The sequence below is a fragment of the Scedosporium apiospermum genome (genome assembly GCF_000732125.1).
Source record: "Scedosporium apiospermum strain IHEM 14462 chromosome Unknown SEQ_SAPIO_0132, whole genome shotgun sequence".
NCBI classification, from domain to species: domain Eukaryota; kingdom Fungi; phylum Ascomycota; class Sordariomycetes; order Microascales; family Microascaceae; genus Scedosporium; species Scedosporium apiospermum.
Window position 1 is genome coordinate 750150 of NW_015971833.1, and position 16311 is coordinate 766460.

Sequence of the window (16311 nt, forward strand, 5' to 3'; positions counted from 1 at the left end):
GGTTTTTTTCCTTTCCTTCTGGGTTAGAGGTGAGGATGAAGAATATGTCCAGTACGAAACAGAGGTGTTGTGTTCCTGTACATTACGAAACCTTCTCTACCTAGGGTCTTTTTTGCATCTTGTTGATAATGGTGGAGGAAACGAAGATCCAAAAAGTAATAGCCCTGGATTTTGTATGATTTACGAAATAAAACAACCCATACCCTTCCTACACTGACTTTGATTGGGAAGTACAGGCCACAAGTCGAAAGATATTGAGAACATCGAGAAGTTTGCTTTGTATTATCGATCGCTTGCTCTATGCAAGGAAGAAAATCTATGCCACCCGTTTATAGAAACCCATCCTTCTTCCGAGAAATTTGACTGAAAACAACGGAAATAAAGATGCTATGCTCGGTTTCCCTTCCCATGCCCAGCTATGCATTCAACGAAAAAGACTTTGAGTACAAAAAGGGGAAAAAAAAAGCAGGGGAAAAAAAAGAGACAACCCAAATCACAAAGTCTATCTATCTTCCCAGCCATCTCGCCATTAATGCTGTCGGACTGTAGTCCAATCCATCAATACACGCTTCTCTTCCCTCCCAAATACTCGTTACTCGTCTATAGTCCCCGATAATCTCGCAGTCTCGGCGGTCGGACAACTCTACCCTGCCCCGCCTCAAACACGAAAACATCCGAATCCGACGACTCCTAATCGAACAGATTATTCGGAGGCCTGTGCACCGTCTGTTCCGTATACGGAGGCGGAGGGTTGGCAGGAGCACGCGGTCGAGAAGATTGCGAGGGCGGTAGGGGAGCAGGCGATCCGGCTGCGGCGTCCCACCTGGCGATCCTTCTCATCAGGTTCACGTAGTATTCCTGGATAAAGGACTCACTAGAGGCGATTGTTAGTAACGATAGTCTCAGAAGAGAAAAAAAAAATGAAACTGAAGAGGAAACATACGTGTAGAAGCTGTGATCAGAACTATGCGTCTTAACAAGGTTATGAGCAAGCTCATGCGCCATAACAACCCACCACCAAATCCCCGCCTCCGCTTTCGCCTGCGGCTGCGCCATGCCCGTAGCATGCAGTTGCATGAAGAACCGGAAGTTGAAGAACAGGCTGCCGTTCAAGTTGAACGCGATCGTGCCGCCGGCCGTGTCGTAAAAGATGTGAAGTACCCTAGGCGCGACCTTGTAAATGTCCGCCATCTCGCGGAGGAGGTTCGCAAAGGCGTTGACGGCACCGCTGTTGGTGGAGAAGAAGGATTGCGGGTCCTCGACGCCGCGGTCGGCGAAGACCTTCATGCCCGAAGAGGCCTCGGCAATGAAGGTTAGGTTCTTGCCGTGGGTGCTGTCACAGTAGGTTCCTTGCTCCTGGACTTGATTCATAGTTGGTTCCGAGAACAACTCGTTCGAGCCGTAGGGGCGCGAGGCGTTGATAGCACTGAGTAGGTTTTCGTGTACCAAAGCCGGGTTGCTGACCTGGCCCTCTTGCTGCTGCTGCTGCTGTGGTTGCTGACCACCGGTCGGTGCGTTGCTCGGTCCTGCTTGGCTCGACGAGTTGTTATCATCGTCGTCCTGGCTTCCGGTGTCAAAACCGAGGCGCTTAGTCAGGTTAGAGAAGAGTCCCCTACTCCTCCTCTTCTTCACATGAGGCGGGCTGGGCGGCAAGTCGCCGTCGTCGCCAAACGCCCCCGGCATGCTAGGCATCTGCTCCTTCTGCTCCTTCAGCTCCCTCTGCTGCCTCTCATTGGCTGCGATAATGTTCGCCTGGCTCTCGCGCCATTTGGCCTCTCTCTCCTGGACACGCCTCATCTCCTCCTCGAGAGCTTTGCGCCTCTCTTCCTCGGCGATCCTGGCCTCGGCCGCCTTGGCCCGCAGGATGCGCTCGACATTGTAACCGCGCGAACGCAGTCCCAACAGATCTAGCGTTAGGAGCGGCTCGAAGAAGGTGTACGACTGGTGGTTGTGTCTGGAAAGGATCACCTGGCAAAGTGCCTGACCTATCTGGTACATGTCAGGTGTCCCCGAAGCCGCCACGTAAAGGACACAAGATCCACGATCACTCTTGCTTGCCGCAGACCTCCTTTCGGTGTGCGTCTCTGCATGATTTTCGAGTTGTCTCCGGAGAGAAATTGACTGGACCAGCGTAACCGTCAGGTTCTTCTCCAACCATTTCGCGTCATGTTTGATAATATCTTTCTTGTCGCTGGCATACTCATGCAAGAAGATCTTCGTCCTCTCAACCACATGCTTTCGAAGCTTTTCCGCTTTCTCAGGCATTTTCACGGGCGGCCCCATGTTGAGGTTCTCTTGAACCAAACTTCTCAACCGGCGAGCTCCGAGCATCAGGTAGAAGTTCTCCAAGGTTTCCTCCTCGGGCGCGCAAAGTAGAAACTTTTTGAAGATTCTGAAGCTGATAAAATCATCCGAAACGACAATCTTCGAAGGAACCTCTAGGTGATATTGCCTCATCTCCGTCTCGTCTTCGTAATCGTCACTCGCGCCGTTGGTAGTAGCTGTAGTTACTCTGGAAGCAAGCAGACACTTGGAATTCTGCAGCTTCGTCCATAACGTCTTGTCCGACTTGAGAACCGCAGAGCTCTCCGCAAGAGACCTTAGAAGATTGAGATACCTATCCACCTGCAGCATACCGAGAAGCCGCGCCGGCTCCTGACAAACACGCTCGGCAAGTTCACGCTTGGTAGGCTCCGTTCGAGCGCCGCAACGGAACAAAAATGCATTGGCCGTGCTGCCAAAATCGACAAAGTCGAAGATGTCGGCATACGAAGAATCGCGGCCGAGGTAACAAAGGGACGGACTAGTGAACCTAACACTACCTTTCTCGTTGGGCGGATTGATAGGGATGATTGCCGCATTCCGAAGTTTCGCTACGTTCGGCTCCTTCATATCAGGAAGTCGTTGTGCAAAGTAACCGAAGAGTAGAGTGGCCCTTGTCGCGTCCAGGGGAGGATGTGCGAGGAGCTGCTTGATGCACTCGTCGATGGGAGGGGATCTCGCAACGCCGAATTTCTGTTCAAATGGTTAGTATTAAATGAATCAATTCCCGAAAAACACCCTGCCTCCTAGGCGTTCAAGAAGGGGTCCTTACCAGGGCATGTGGAACTAGGCCACGTCTGAGCACCTTGAACCCAAAAGTCGACGCTCCTTCTTCCGTGAAACAACCCGACGGCGGCACAAGCGTATTCTCATCTCCTTCAATCGGCAAGATAGCCTTGTTCGTGCCCGCGATATTGGTATTACCATACCCATTGACAACATGCTTCGAGATGAAGTAAGTCCTGGCGTTCTCCCGAGTTCGGAGATCCGGCGATGCCATCACCTCAACCAGTTCGGCCGCAGTTGGATACGCTCGCAGGCCGAGCACGGACAAAAAATGCGACTCTGCGCCTCGAGGAGGAAGCGCACCGGGCCAGTATAGGATTGGCAAGCCGAGACCTCGCAGGGAGTCCTGGGGTTCGAAGAGTTCCGAAACCTTGTAGAGCTTAGTCGTCCCCTTGAATCGACCCATGCCCGGAGGTCCAGCTTCAGCCGGGCAAATCGCCGAGTTCTTAAGCTTCACCATATCGCCGGTTGGGATATCGGCACGAACGGAGGCTAGGTACTTGATGAGCTCGACATGGCTCCACTTCTGCTCGCCAGAGGAAGGAGAAAGAAGCCTTGCAAAGATGGTTTCAAGGTCCAAGGTCTTCCGGACGCCGAGGGCAACGAGGAGCTTCTCCTTCACCTGTCCCAAGTTCTCGATGACGGGCAAATCGTCAAAGAGCTTTACGTTGGGGAAGAAGGACTCCTCGGGCTTCTTCATACCAAGCTTCGTGGGGATGACAGTGTACTGTTGAAGGAGTGGTGCTATACCAGCCCTCGCTCCGGGGGACATGTTGTCCCAGCTCTTACTGACCACAATAAGTACTTGCTTGGAAAAGTCCGGTGACTTGGTCATGTTGAGATTGTCGGGCCTCTGCGAAGCAGTGCGAATCAGGAACTGTAACCACGGAAAAATCTCTAGAGGCTCCCATCCAAGCGCCGCTAGCTCAGCATTCGAACAATGATTCGTAAATGCAAATGGCAGGGTGTCAGGAGGGAGAGGGAGTGTCGGTGGTATCCTGTTTGCGGTAACGAAGTTCTTGATGACGGAGAGGGCAACTATTCCACCTTTCTCCCCCTTCTCGTCGCTGATCGTCGCCACAGCCGCATCAACCAAGCTCTTCGTCACCCCTTTGTCGAGCTCTCCGCTTAGAGCCATCTTGGAAACCCATTTAATGAAGGACGTCAGCTGGTCCTTGGTCATAGCCTTGGCACTAAGTTCGTCACGTATGTCTTGAAGGGTGATCCGCGAAAGGACGCCAAAGTCGGAGAGTTTCTTATAGAATTGGGTTTCCATCAATTCTTTGGGCACAGTTGGCAGCCCATCGACGAACTGCCCGAGTTCTTCCGAAGGAATTCGCACGTCCGAGGTGAGCTTCACGCCGCGCGTGGAATAAATGTTGAACTTTACATCCTTGTAGGAAGTCCAGAAAGATTGTTCGATAATCTCACCAACTTGCGCGCTGGGGGTAGAGTCGTCGAAGGTATAGGTCTTGAAGATGTGCATCGCCTCAGGAAGATGCTTAGACACCACTTGGCTCGTAAGTTTCCCTCCCTGTGGGATCGAGGCGTTGATGCGTTGGGCTAACTTGTCCATGTCATCGGCGAAAGAAAGTCGGATGATGATGCCGGCGGCTCGGAGCATCTCGACGTTCCAGGATCTGACGTAGCGAGCATTCAAATCTATGGCCTCTCGTTCCACGGTGGGAATGACCGACGGCGCCGAGATGTGGAGTCCTGCGCCGGTCGTCTGCATGGTGGGGAAACCAATAAAGATTCGGCCGCCAGGTTTCTTGTTAGGTAGTACAGAGGCAAATACGTCGGCCGAGTTGAGAGCGGTGCCCGTCTTGTTCGTATTCGCGGACGCCATAGCCTCATCATATGAAGAGGTAAGGATGGCGAGCTTCGCCATCCTGGGTGGCGGCTTCTTCGTCGCACGCTCCAGCTCCGAAGAGAAAGTCTTGGATACCTTTGTCTGCAGCTGAGCAGACGTGACGCCAAGGAAAATAGTAGAAGACTTGACTGCAGTGATATCCTCAGAGATCGCGGCTTGCGCCGCGGCCTCTTCCGCTTGGGCTTGGGCTTTTGCCTTTTGCGCCGACTGGGCGGAGGATGAGAACTTAGCAAAGAAGCTCTTGATCAGCGGGGCATCCGCAATCTGACCGCCAAAGGTTTCCGTTGTCTTTCCCCGAGAGGTCTTGGCTTTCCATCCGATGCCGACCATGTACGATGCGTCTATTTGGGTGCTCATGCGTTCGACAGTAGCTACCGTCATCATCCCCTCCGACGTTGTCTTTACGAAGTTTCGCGGAATGGAGACTTCGACGCTCGGGGAGATCTTTTTATGCAGAGACAACAACTTCCAATCATCAACCCAGAACTCCATCCTCTGTAACGCGACAAATGTCAAACTCGTAGCCAAGAACTGGCAAACCGAAAGAAGATTAGGCACGGGCGTCGTATTGTTGCGGTAGTCGAGGACAAAGGTAGTATGAGGCGAGCACTGATCCGCCGGCAGCTGGGACTTCTTCGTAAAAAGTGCGTTGCCCTTCCAGTAAAACGCCATGGCCTCATTACCCGAACTGACAAAGGGCTCTTCGCAGTCGGCGAAAACGCTGTAGAAACCAACACCAAATGCACCAATCTTGGTCTCGTCTGGGTTACCCTCGGCGATCCTCTTCAACCGTCCCCAATCGGTCTGCGTAAAGGGCTGTCCGTCGTTGCGCACGACGAGACGCTTCAACGTATGGTTGACCACGACATGTTTGAGCAGCTCGGACTGGTTCGAGGTAGAAGGCAGGGGTACTTGGACGGAAGGGATCGTTTCGAATTTGATAACGACGGATTCGGCTTGCGCGTCGGCGGCATTCTGGATGAGCTCTCGTAAGGTGGTCCATTCTCCCGAGTATCGAGCAAGGACCTTGTCGATTAAAGCTCTTGTATCGACTGTGACGGCCTCCTCGACGTCAGTGCTAGCGAGGGCGGTGGCCCTCAAGCGAGCATAATCCATGCTTGTTTATAGGACAGATCAACAACAACTCATTATCGAGGAGAATTCGGCGTGGGCTTCGGGATGGTGGTTCCGGAGGTTGGAGTTAGGATGAGACTGAATATGTAGGGCGAGGTTCGTCGTCGTGAGGAATGTCGAAGGTTCTCGGGGAGGCGACAACGACGTGTAACGAAGGAAAAGGTCGGATTGTGAAGGAACGCGAGGTCACGCGGGTATTAAAGAGGGTAAATAAAGAAATATAAAGAAGAAACAAAGTCCGACTTCGAGTAGGAAGAACAAACGGATCAAGTGTGAAAACAAATGTCGTCTGGAGTTTAGTTCTGGAGGAAGGCGAGACCTTCAATCCGATTCGTTGAACTCCAGCGCAGGCAGCACACGGCGCTGGGGTAAGTAAGTAAGCACAAGGCTGCGACGTTGCGTCGTCTCAGGGCCTCAATTAGCCAGGATTGGGCAGATCTATTTATGGGCTTTAGGGGTCTCGCCACTGTTTTGGCGGGGTAACGAGTCAGCAGAGCAGCCTGGGCAGGCTCCAGTTTGAGGGCCGGAGTTTAAAAGCCCCTAAGACCGACGAATCTGCCCCGAGGATACCGAGAGAAGGCGCTGACAGCACTGATACAAGCTAGTTCCGCCTTGGCTGGTAACCTTCAAAAAGTAGTATCATAGGGTTGAGAGGATTGTAGATTAGAGGTACGATCCACTGACCGTCCTTCATCAGTCCTGCGACAGTTGCTCCTCCTACAACCGTTACAACACTTGCAGCCATGCGAACCGCACCTAACATTTACATATCTTATATCCTGGATTTCTTCCCGATTAATCTGTGAAATACCGTAGCTGTAAATTTGTAGATATTTGTATCGTAGTTACTACCTCGTAATGTTTGATTCCCGTAGTTGCAGACAGGGAAGAAGGACTGGAAACAGTGAAACTGTGAAACTATTAACTCTTTTGCAACCCTTCATCATATGCAATAGTTGATAACATGCAGCTGTCTGGAAACGGTTTTTTGAGGGTATTAAAATAGGGTATGGTTGCAGCTGAATTTTCATGAACCATTCCACGTCTTTCAACTTGAGGGCCAGAGGCAGCAACCTTGTTTGTTTAGTTTATACTTCGACGTCGTAAGATTCGGCGAGATTGCGCCGACATACTAAAAGTAAAAAGACAGAGATAAGCCTATCCGGCTTCTGCCTTGAGGAAAGTCTCCATTCCCTCCCGAGTCGGGGGAGTTGATGATCCCTGGTTTGTTCTCGGTTCTTGGCAAACACCCACACCAGCCAAGAAGGCTGGCTGCACTGCACGAGATATCCCGACAGGATGGGTGACGGGGACTTAAGACCCACGATTGGAGTCGTCTTGCTCGTTAATTTGATCTTGTAGCCCCCTAATGGCGGTGCGGCCTGTCTCTCGATTGTGACCGGTCTCGCCCATAGCCTCGATCTCGATTTGGCCTCCGATGCAGTCGTCTTTCTCCGCTCCCCGATCGCTCGTCACGATCACGGTCATGCCTTCTCCTTCGCCGCGTCTCTCTGTCATCCCTCTCACCACCCCTACTCCTGCTCCTTCTTCTTTCTCTCCTTGACCTCCCGTCCTCCCTCTCATCACGCCTCGATCTGTCATCGTCCCGGGCATCCCTCGCATCCCTCCTTGATCTCTCAGACCTTCTTTCCCTACTCCGACTCCTGTACCTCCTCCTTTCCCTCCTATCACCATCGTCCCTCCTCCTCTCTCTCCTTCCTGCCTCGTCACGTCTTCTCTCCCTTCTTCCTTCCCCCTTCTCTTCCCCGTCCGCATCCTCACCCCCGCCAAGTCCTCTTCCCTCCCCAACCTCCACGGCATTAGCCCCCGACGCATCCCTAACAGGCAAAGGCAACCCCAAAGCCCTCGCCATAGCATCCTCTTCCGCCTCCTTCACCTTCCTCAACTCTTCCTTCCTTTCCCTTTCCGCCCTCTCCTCATCCGTCTCCCCTTCGCGCGCAGGGCCCCCGGGACCCTTGGCGTACCATTCCAGATCCCTCCCCTGCTGCCACCGGCCCACGGGCGCCTTGAGACTGTGTCCGAGGTAATTTTCGCGGTGCGACGAGCTGGCGACTTCATCCCAGCTGAAGTTGACGCCGCCGCGCGAGCCTGATTTTCGGATGCTCGAAACGAGATCCATTGTGTAAATAAAGGTTGTTTATTGTGAGGCGGGCTGCTAGTCCTCGATCGATTTGTGAGAATAAACCGTGGAGAAGACGCGAGGCTGATGTATTTTGTCGGCTTTATTGTGTCCAAATAAAGTGGGGGAAATTAATAAAGGTGAGAGTGTAATATCTTGTCGATGGACAGGATTGAATTCTGTGAAAAGTGATGGTTTTCTGTGTTTGTTTGATGGTTGTAGATGAGAAGAGGCAACAATTGAAAATGAGATGATTGTCCAGAGTCTGACCTTAGCACAATTATTGCTAGGGTGGGTGCTGATACCCTTGGGTACATCTGCAGTCTAAGCACTGTGCGTCTTCACAGTCGTCATCAGATTCATCCGATGTAGTATAGTGGTTAGTATACTGCGCTTTCAAGCTTTCAACAAAAGGCACCGCAGGGGCCGGGGTTCGATTCCCCGCATCGGAGCTTCAATCCTCTTTTTTTGCCATTTTTATGGAAGTTTCATGAGCCTCAATTGTCCAGTCCTTTACTTTGGATATTGAACAGTTCATGTCAAGTCTTCGGAGGCAAACGATACGATCAACAGAATCCTAGAACAAGCTTAAAGAAAAAAAAAAAAAAAAAAAAAAATCCATGGTATGGAGTAGGCTCGACTTATACGTCAATTGTAAACGATCTAGACTGCGCCGTTCTTTTCCTTTTGACTTTCGCTTCTGTTTTCCCAGCTCTTACTTCAATCGTCCAGTCTCTTTCCCGATTCCCGTCGAGTCTTTAGACGTACGAAACACTTAAAAGAAACGTAGAACAAGCTTAAAACGACCCATTATTCGGATTAAACTCAACTCATGTGTCAATTGTAAACTACCAAGATCCTTCTTTCAGATCCTCTACCTTCGAAACAGACAACCAAGAGTCCGAAAAAAGAACAAAGGAAACAACAGGAAACTGACAGAGTATAAAAGGAAACAAAGACAACCCAGAGAAACAACTTTTTTGAGAGTACGCCAAGTAAATGCAATGCCTGTCCTCGCCTCGTCATTCCCATCAAGCAGGTGGTACCCGATTCCTTACAAGAAGAAAGGAAACATCATCAGGTCAGAGACTCTGCATTACATTCGGAAAGAAGACAGACAAGGTATTGAGCCGAAGGGAGGAGATCGCCTAGCCCAGAAACCAACATAAGAGAAGAAGAAGAAAAGAGAAGGGGAATCGAAATGGAGCCCTGCGAGTCGTCGCTGAGAGGAAATTTCGTATAGTTACACAGTGGCCGAGAGGTGTAAGAGCCAACTACTGCCTTTCTCATCCTTCGAGATTGGTGTTGAGAGCTCTCCTCGTCCGGCCTACCCCGTTCGTAAAAAAACACTTGGAAAACCCGAGTGTCCTTTTTCTTACTTGATCTCGAGAAGCTTGACGTCGAAGATCAAGGTGCTATTCGCGGGAATGCCGTCAAGACTCTTGTTTCCGTAGGCCATGTTGGCGGGGATGGTAAGGCGGCGCTCGCCGCCAATCGCCATGCCGAGAATACCGACATCCCAGCCCTTGATGACCTCACCCTTTCCGATCTTGAAGGTGAAAGGCTTGCCCTTCTTGTTGGCTATATTGACGTCCCAAGGTTAGCATGATGCTGCTGTAGAGAGACAAAGAGAGGGGAGGGAGAACATGTTGGACTCGTGAAATAATAAACGTACCATCAAACTGCTTGCCATTCTGGAGCTTCCCGATGTACCTCATGCCAACGGTGTCGCCGTTCTTGGCACCACGCCCAGTTCCGACCTTGCGGTCATCGATAGTGACGCCCTGGACGGTCCTGACGCTCTTCGCGGCGGCCTTCTCCTTGGTAGCGGAACCAGTGGGACCCTGCTCGAGTTCCTTCGCGAATTGGACCTTCTTATCGCCCTTGGCCTCCTTCTTCTTCTCCTCGGCAGCGACGGCCTCGCCCTTGTTGTTCTTGAGCTTCTTGGCCTTCTTGTCCTTGCTGCTGGCAATCATGGCATCGAGGTCCTCAGCCTCCTCGGCCTGGCGCTTGTTCTTGCCCTTCTTAGTAGGGACAAGAGCGGGAGCCTCCTCGTCGTCCGACTCGAGCTCAGTGACTCGGGGACCATCGACGTCGTCGAGCTCGTCGCTCTCCTCGTCGCTGGCGCCAGCAATGAGAAGGTCATCGTCATCCTCATCATCCTCGTCGGAGTCGTACTCATCAGAGTCCTCGTTGAGGGACTCGATGTAGTTACCGGTGAGGGTCACGGCGTGGGTACCAGTAACGAGGACGTAGACCTCTTCGTCCTCCCTGACGGTGATATCGAGGGGCTGCTGGTAGGTCTAAGCGCAAGGGGAAAAATGGCGGTTAGCATCGGCAAGCCCTCAAATGTGTGTCTCTCATAGCAAATCGAATAAAACTTACGCGCTCAGTGTCGAGAGTGCAGATAACGAGCTCCTCGGCGGCAAGGATATCATCCTCATCGTCGCTATCCTCCTCCTCATCCTCGTCCTCCTCGGTCGCCTTCTCCTTGCCCTTCTTGCTCTTGACACCGTTGGGCTTAGCATCGGTCATCTCATCGTCGGAGTCCTCCTCATCACCCTCCTCCTCCTGGACGGCCTTGATAAGGCTCGCCAGAGCTTCGGCGCGCTTCTGCTTCTTAGACTTGGACTGGTCGCTGGGGCCGCCGTTGGGCTCGTCGTCGTCGTCCTCATCCTCATCATCGGAAGAAGCATTGATCAGAGCCTTGAGGTACTCGTCCTCCTCATCGTCATCGGAGTCCTCATCATCAGAGTCGGAGCTGGGAACTCGGATGAGCTTAACGGTGGAGCGGGGGACGGAAGGCAGGTTGCCCTCGGCATCTGCTTGGGGTTGGGCAGTGGGATCAATGGCAGCCATAGTAATGCGGAACTGGAATCATCCCAAGACCCGTTAGTATAGATGAAACATTACGAAGCGCGAAGTGCCACGCGAACAAAGAGGCCGTCGTCGAACTTCGGACTGATACATAATGACAGGGGAGCCAAGAAATGCGAACGCGGAGAGACACTTACTCGGGCAGGGAAGTTGACGGTAGAGGCAGGGATAGGGCCCTCATTGGGGGGTACGGTCAAGCCGTAGATGGCGAGAGCTTCGGAAGGCATTCTGTAGGGATGTGAAGATGGGTATACTAGAAACTGATGAAAAGAGGCAAAAGTCTTCGCAGGAGTAGCTTGGAAGACGATTGAGTTAGGGGTATCTGGAGATGATGAAAATAGGAAATGAAAAAGATGAAAACAAGACTCGTTGGATACTTGGATTGAATTGGGTAAAGGAGGAGCGGATGAAGAAAAAGATTTGCGGTGTTGGGAGAGGGTGTCAAGAAAAGACGTCCTGGAGGCAGTATCCAAAAATTTTCGAATTTTTTTTTTTCTTCCTCTTTTTTTTCTCCTCCACCCCACTGGAGGCAGGAAAATAGTGCGATAACGCCCTTATCGGTGGCTGATCCACTGCACTAGGAGCTGTCGACTTTCACCGCCCTGGGATTCTGGCCAATCCCAACGAAATTTCACAGACCATGCGCTGCAGGTTTCTTTTGAAGCTTCTGCCAGTGGATCTGCCGCACGACATTGTTGCCTTGGGGACGACACTATTCAGACGTTCCTGGTCCCATTTGACATTACCTAATCATGGGAGACTTTGAACCGTTCTCAAGCCTCCAGGAGATCATCGAACCACGATATTGAACAGGTTGAGAGGATCTCTCCCCAATACTCCGTTACGGGCGAAGTTCATTGATTATTGATGGGTGATAATCGTGCTGCGAACGAACTAGATCGGCCGAATCAAATTGAGACTGCATCGTGCTCTCCCGGAAGGCAGCAGCCCCACTGCATCCTACAGCTCAAGATGAGACTGCAGATGGGCAAGACTGACATGTCCTGTCACCATTTGCATCCCTGCCTCAGCGGTTTCTTGATGGCCTCATACGTTTTCTCTTATTTCTCAATAGCATTAAATATTATCATTGATAGCCTCCCGTCACCCTCGACTACCGCAGCATTATTAGGTCCTCGCCTCCGGGCATTGCTACCCGCAAAGACGTTCCGCGCCTTCAACATGCATCTTGCCTCCCTCCACAGCACGCATTAGATCCCCCTGCACGAGAAAAGGAAACAAGAAAAGGGAAACAAAAATGATTTCATCTCAGACTCCCGCCCCATCTTCACGTCTTATTCCCCAGTGCATCTCTCACGTCATTAAAAGCCACCATCAACGTCCTTCCGCGTTCCCCGATAGAGCACCACCATCCCGGCCGCATTCTAGCACATCCCCAACAATCCTTCCCTATCAAATTTTCCTCATTCCACCTATGCCTTCGTAGCGAGCGCAACAGGATAGGCCCTACTTTCCGTCTCAGACCCCATGTTTTGAGCATAAAGTACTCCGAGAACGCCAGGTCTAGGCCCCCTAAAAATCCCCAACTCTAAAAATAAATGCCCCAATGCCAAATGCTATGCCATGCGGGTAATAAAAATAAAAAGTTAATCCTTTAAAATGGGACGGGAAGACGGGACCGATCACCAGGAGTGAAGTGGTCCGTCCCTCTCCCTCCCTCGTATGTACATGGCGCCTCCGCTGGTAGGATTTGTTGTTGAAACTGATGGATTTGGCAGTTACACCAACATCTCCTAGGGCGTCTGGCATGTGGTAAATAGCGAAAGTAGAGAAAGAAAAAAGCTTGGGTATTAATTTAATTAAAAAAAAAAATGGAATAGAATTGTTGAAAAGAAAAAGAAAAAAGTCTCCGGAGCGGGGGGTTGAGCCGCCGACACTCCGAAATTTTTATACCTTCTCCGCCATGAGCGAAGCGGCGCGCTTCCGCGTCACCTTCTTACTTACCGCGTACACCAGGTCGACCGTCCAGAAATGGCAGATCTGCGCCTGCGCACACGGTATCGCTCCGTAGATGGGAGCAACGAGGGGGGCCATGACATAGTCGACGAGGTTCTTCTTCAAAGTCCTGTGAGAGAACCTCATGCCGACGGCTAGGCCCGCGTCTGTCATCTCCTGCTGCCTCGATTTGACGCAGATGCGGTGGAAGCGTTCATACAGGCCGAGATATACGACGACTTCCATGAAGCCCGCGGCGCGCAAGACGTTGCATACGGAAAAGATCCAGCCCAGGTTGTGGACGTCCAAAGCATCCTTGGTGAACCACATATACAGGGCAGATGTGAATACGAGAATTGTCATCTGGACGGGAAGGAAGTGGGCCTCGAACAGACGATGGCAGAGGTAGAAGATACGCTCCCAGTGAGGTCCGTCGAGGTTGTCGACTATGGTGTCCGAGAAGATGCCACCGTCAGGGCCAGCCTCAAGATCCCCGGCGACAGGGTGGTGGTCAGGCACATACGAATCGGACGCATCACCGCTAGAAAAGAGAACATTAGCTGACCATCAATACAAAAGAAAGAGAGAGCAGGGGGGAAAAAAAAAGAGAAAAAAAAAAAAAAGAAAGAAAAAGGACGGTGAAAAAAGATGTCAAAAAGAAAAGAAAAATCCAAATATCAAGCGGCTGTCGCGTGAGCCAAGACATAGGAAATAAGACAGGTAATGTTAAAAGCAGGGGGTTATAGAACTTAGAGCAAACGGTTGGACGTGTGGCGGGCGCCAAGCAAAAGGATGCTCCGACGCTGCCGAAGCGTCCGGGGATTGATGAGGGGTCCTTGCATACATAGTCTTGTGCAGTGGCCGGAAGGCCCGGGAAGTTCGTTTTCTCTCGCGCCATAATTCGACGAGCTTCCGCAGGGCATACCCAGTATCGAGAGCGCCCCACATATGGCGCAGAGCCTGCTTATAACGTGCGTTCATATCCATATAAATGCCCATCATGCCATCCTTTCCGCCTCCCGTCACATTGCTTTGGCTTACGGGACTCAGAACAGTTCGAGACGTCAGATTGCCATTGAGGGCGAAGAAGCACTTGAGATACATGTGCAGGTCCTCTCCGATGGCCTCGCTATCGCAATCCCAGCCGCCGACCCGGTCGATAAGCTCGAGGCTCAACGAATAAACCGACGTCGGAGGAGCGATCGTGGAGCCGCTGTACAGGCCGGAAAGACCGGCGGCGCACCAGAGGATATCGGCGACCCGAACAATTGCAGGCACATTGTGGGCGTTTCTATCGAAGATGATCGGGGCCGAATAGAGGGTTTTCGTGGCAGTTTCGGGAGAGCTGATGTGCATCGAGGTGACGAGCGCAAAATAGTTGGAGGAAAGATGGCTGTCCGCTATTTCCGCCCCAAACACCTTGAGTCAGCAAATCCTTGGCACCAACATTGCATAAGCCTTGAAACGGCTTGTTCCTTCTTGTCTCTTGGCTGGAAGCATCATAATCCTCGTTTCATTTTCCTCTTCGACAAACAATTCACTTCCCTGTGTGATGCTGTTCGTTGAAGAAGGACGAAAATATTGAAGCGTTCTACGACTTGGGGGCGGGACTCTGCTGCGGGGGCACGGGGGACTCGACTCTATCTAAGGTTTGGATGAACTCACCATCGATACCAGTCACGATTACATTCTTTCGCTTCTCGATCGGATACCTCTCGCTCAGCTTTCTAGCTGCCCAGGCGACATTGCTTCCCTTGCCAGCAGACTCTCCAGGAATATCACCAGGATGGACGGTATAACCAATGAATCGGAACTTGGCGGAGAACTCTTCAACGAGCTGCAAAGCTTTGGTAGCCGCCTGTGGCTCTCGTTCCTCCATTCCCAGGTAGATCTATGTTGAACACATGTCAGCGTCTGGTCAGCGTCTGGCAGTCAGTCTCGGCGGAGTCTTGGATATTCAAGACCAATCACGGCACGCCACGCCTTAGTCCCCCCATGGGAGAATCGGGGCGGCGGCGCAGCACTTCCGCATCTCGTACGGACCAACAGCTTTATGCTTGCAAAACACCAATATGCGTGCGGCTGGGGAAGTACGGAATACTCACGTCATAAGAGGTGCTGGCAAACGGGTGCGAAGCCAGAACATCGAGAGTCTCCCGAAGCGTATCCATTTCCTCCTTATAGTTCGGAATAATGATCGCATGGACAACATTGTTCTCGGCATTCGGGAACTCGACTTCAAAATCGCCGGCTTCGCTACTCGAGGAAGAAGCGCTTTGGGAGGATGCAGAGAGGGTGTCGGAGCTCGAAAGAGAAGTCGAGGAGCCACGTCGCTGGCCAGTCATCTTTAGTTCACGGAGGGTCTTGGCTCGGGCCTTCCTCATGTTCTTGGTGAGGTCAAGGATGGACCAACACGCGCGGAGCGGGAACAAGGAGACGAGGATATGGATCAGAAGACAGTAATACGCGAACAAGACTGTCCAGTTGCCTGCCCCGTGGAGCTTCGAGAAGTCGCCCGGCTCTATATTTCGGTCTTTATATTCGAAAGGGTGTCGGGGTGCAGTCGCTTCCTTCGAGATGACCCAGTAGCTGAGGGCTAACAAAGCAATCATGGCCAGTCCACCCGAACGGCGGGTTGCCCAGGCAAAGATTGACATGGCGCCGGCAAAGAACGAATCGAGGCGGGTCTGCGATGTAAGAACGAACAACCGACGGACGTAGACGAAGGATGGGTTCGAAAGAGCCTAGGGAAACAAGGCTACGTGTTGTGTGTCGCACAGCCTATAGTTCGTGGCAAGGGGAAAATGGGAGGGAGGGTAATAGGTCGGCGTCTGCGTCGGAGTCGATCAGAGGAGGAAAGAGGTTGCTTGACAAACCTCGCAGGCCGGGAGACGAAGGAAAAAGAAGAGCCGGGGGTGGGTGGGGGTGGGACGCTGGCGCAAAGGAAAACGGAGACGACCGGGGGGTGATGGTTAAGGGAAGGAAAAAAAAAAGGAAAAAAAAAAAAAGGTCGGGAGGCATGTATGGGAGATTTGCTGGGGAAGGGAACTTTGCGCCAGGAGGGGACCGCCCAGGGAAGATGAGAAGGGGGGACGAAGGCTTGCGGCGTGTTCGTCGTACTAACACGGGAATGCCAGGGAGAGTGGTCCTTTTCATTATGAACCGGTCAATTGACATTTTCTAGCAGGTCGGCAGGTATTATACGGTAGTTGAAACGACGACC

General features: G+C 52.0%; 4 protein-coding genes across 4 annotated transcripts; all 4 read right to left on the minus strand.

Moving 5' to 3' along the window:
• Window positions 1-690: 690 nt before the first annotated feature.
• On the minus strand, window positions 691-6097 carry SAPIO_CDS8944 (uncharacterized protein; the record flags this gene model as incomplete). The annotated part of the gene is made up of 3 exons (XM_016790465.1): window positions 691-874; window positions 944-3015; window positions 3095-6097. The coding sequence occupies 3 exons, from the start codon at window positions 6095-6097 to the stop codon at window positions 691-693; spliced, it is 5259 nt and encodes a 1752-aa protein (XP_016639768.1).
• A 1332-nt stretch (window positions 6098-7429) lies between these two features.
• Window positions 7430-8255, minus strand: SAPIO_CDS8945 (uncharacterized protein; the record flags this gene model as incomplete). Its single annotated transcript, XM_016790466.1, has 2 exons — window positions 7430-7583; window positions 7786-8255. The coding sequence occupies 2 exons, from the start codon at window positions 8253-8255 to the stop codon at window positions 7430-7432; spliced, it is 624 nt and encodes a 207-aa protein (XP_016639769.1).
• A 1375-nt stretch (window positions 8256-9630) lies between these two features.
• SAPIO_CDS8946 (FK506-binding protein 4) lies at window positions 9631-11359 on the minus strand (the record flags this gene model as incomplete). The annotated part of the gene is made up of 4 exons (XM_016790467.1): window positions 9631-9836; window positions 9931-10558; window positions 10641-11126; window positions 11270-11359. 4 exons carry the CDS (start codon window positions 11357-11359, stop codon window positions 9631-9633), a joined length of 1410 nt encoding a protein of 469 aa, XP_016639770.1.
• A 1681-nt stretch (window positions 11360-13040) lies between these two features.
• SAPIO_CDS8947 (uncharacterized protein) lies at window positions 13041-15745 on the minus strand (the record flags this gene model as incomplete). Its single annotated transcript, XM_016790468.1, has 4 exons — window positions 13041-13629; window positions 13933-14488; window positions 14754-14979; window positions 15194-15745. 4 exons carry the CDS (start codon window positions 15743-15745, stop codon window positions 13041-13043), a joined length of 1923 nt encoding a protein of 640 aa, XP_016639771.1.
• Between the last annotated feature and the right edge of the window lie 566 nt (window positions 15746-16311).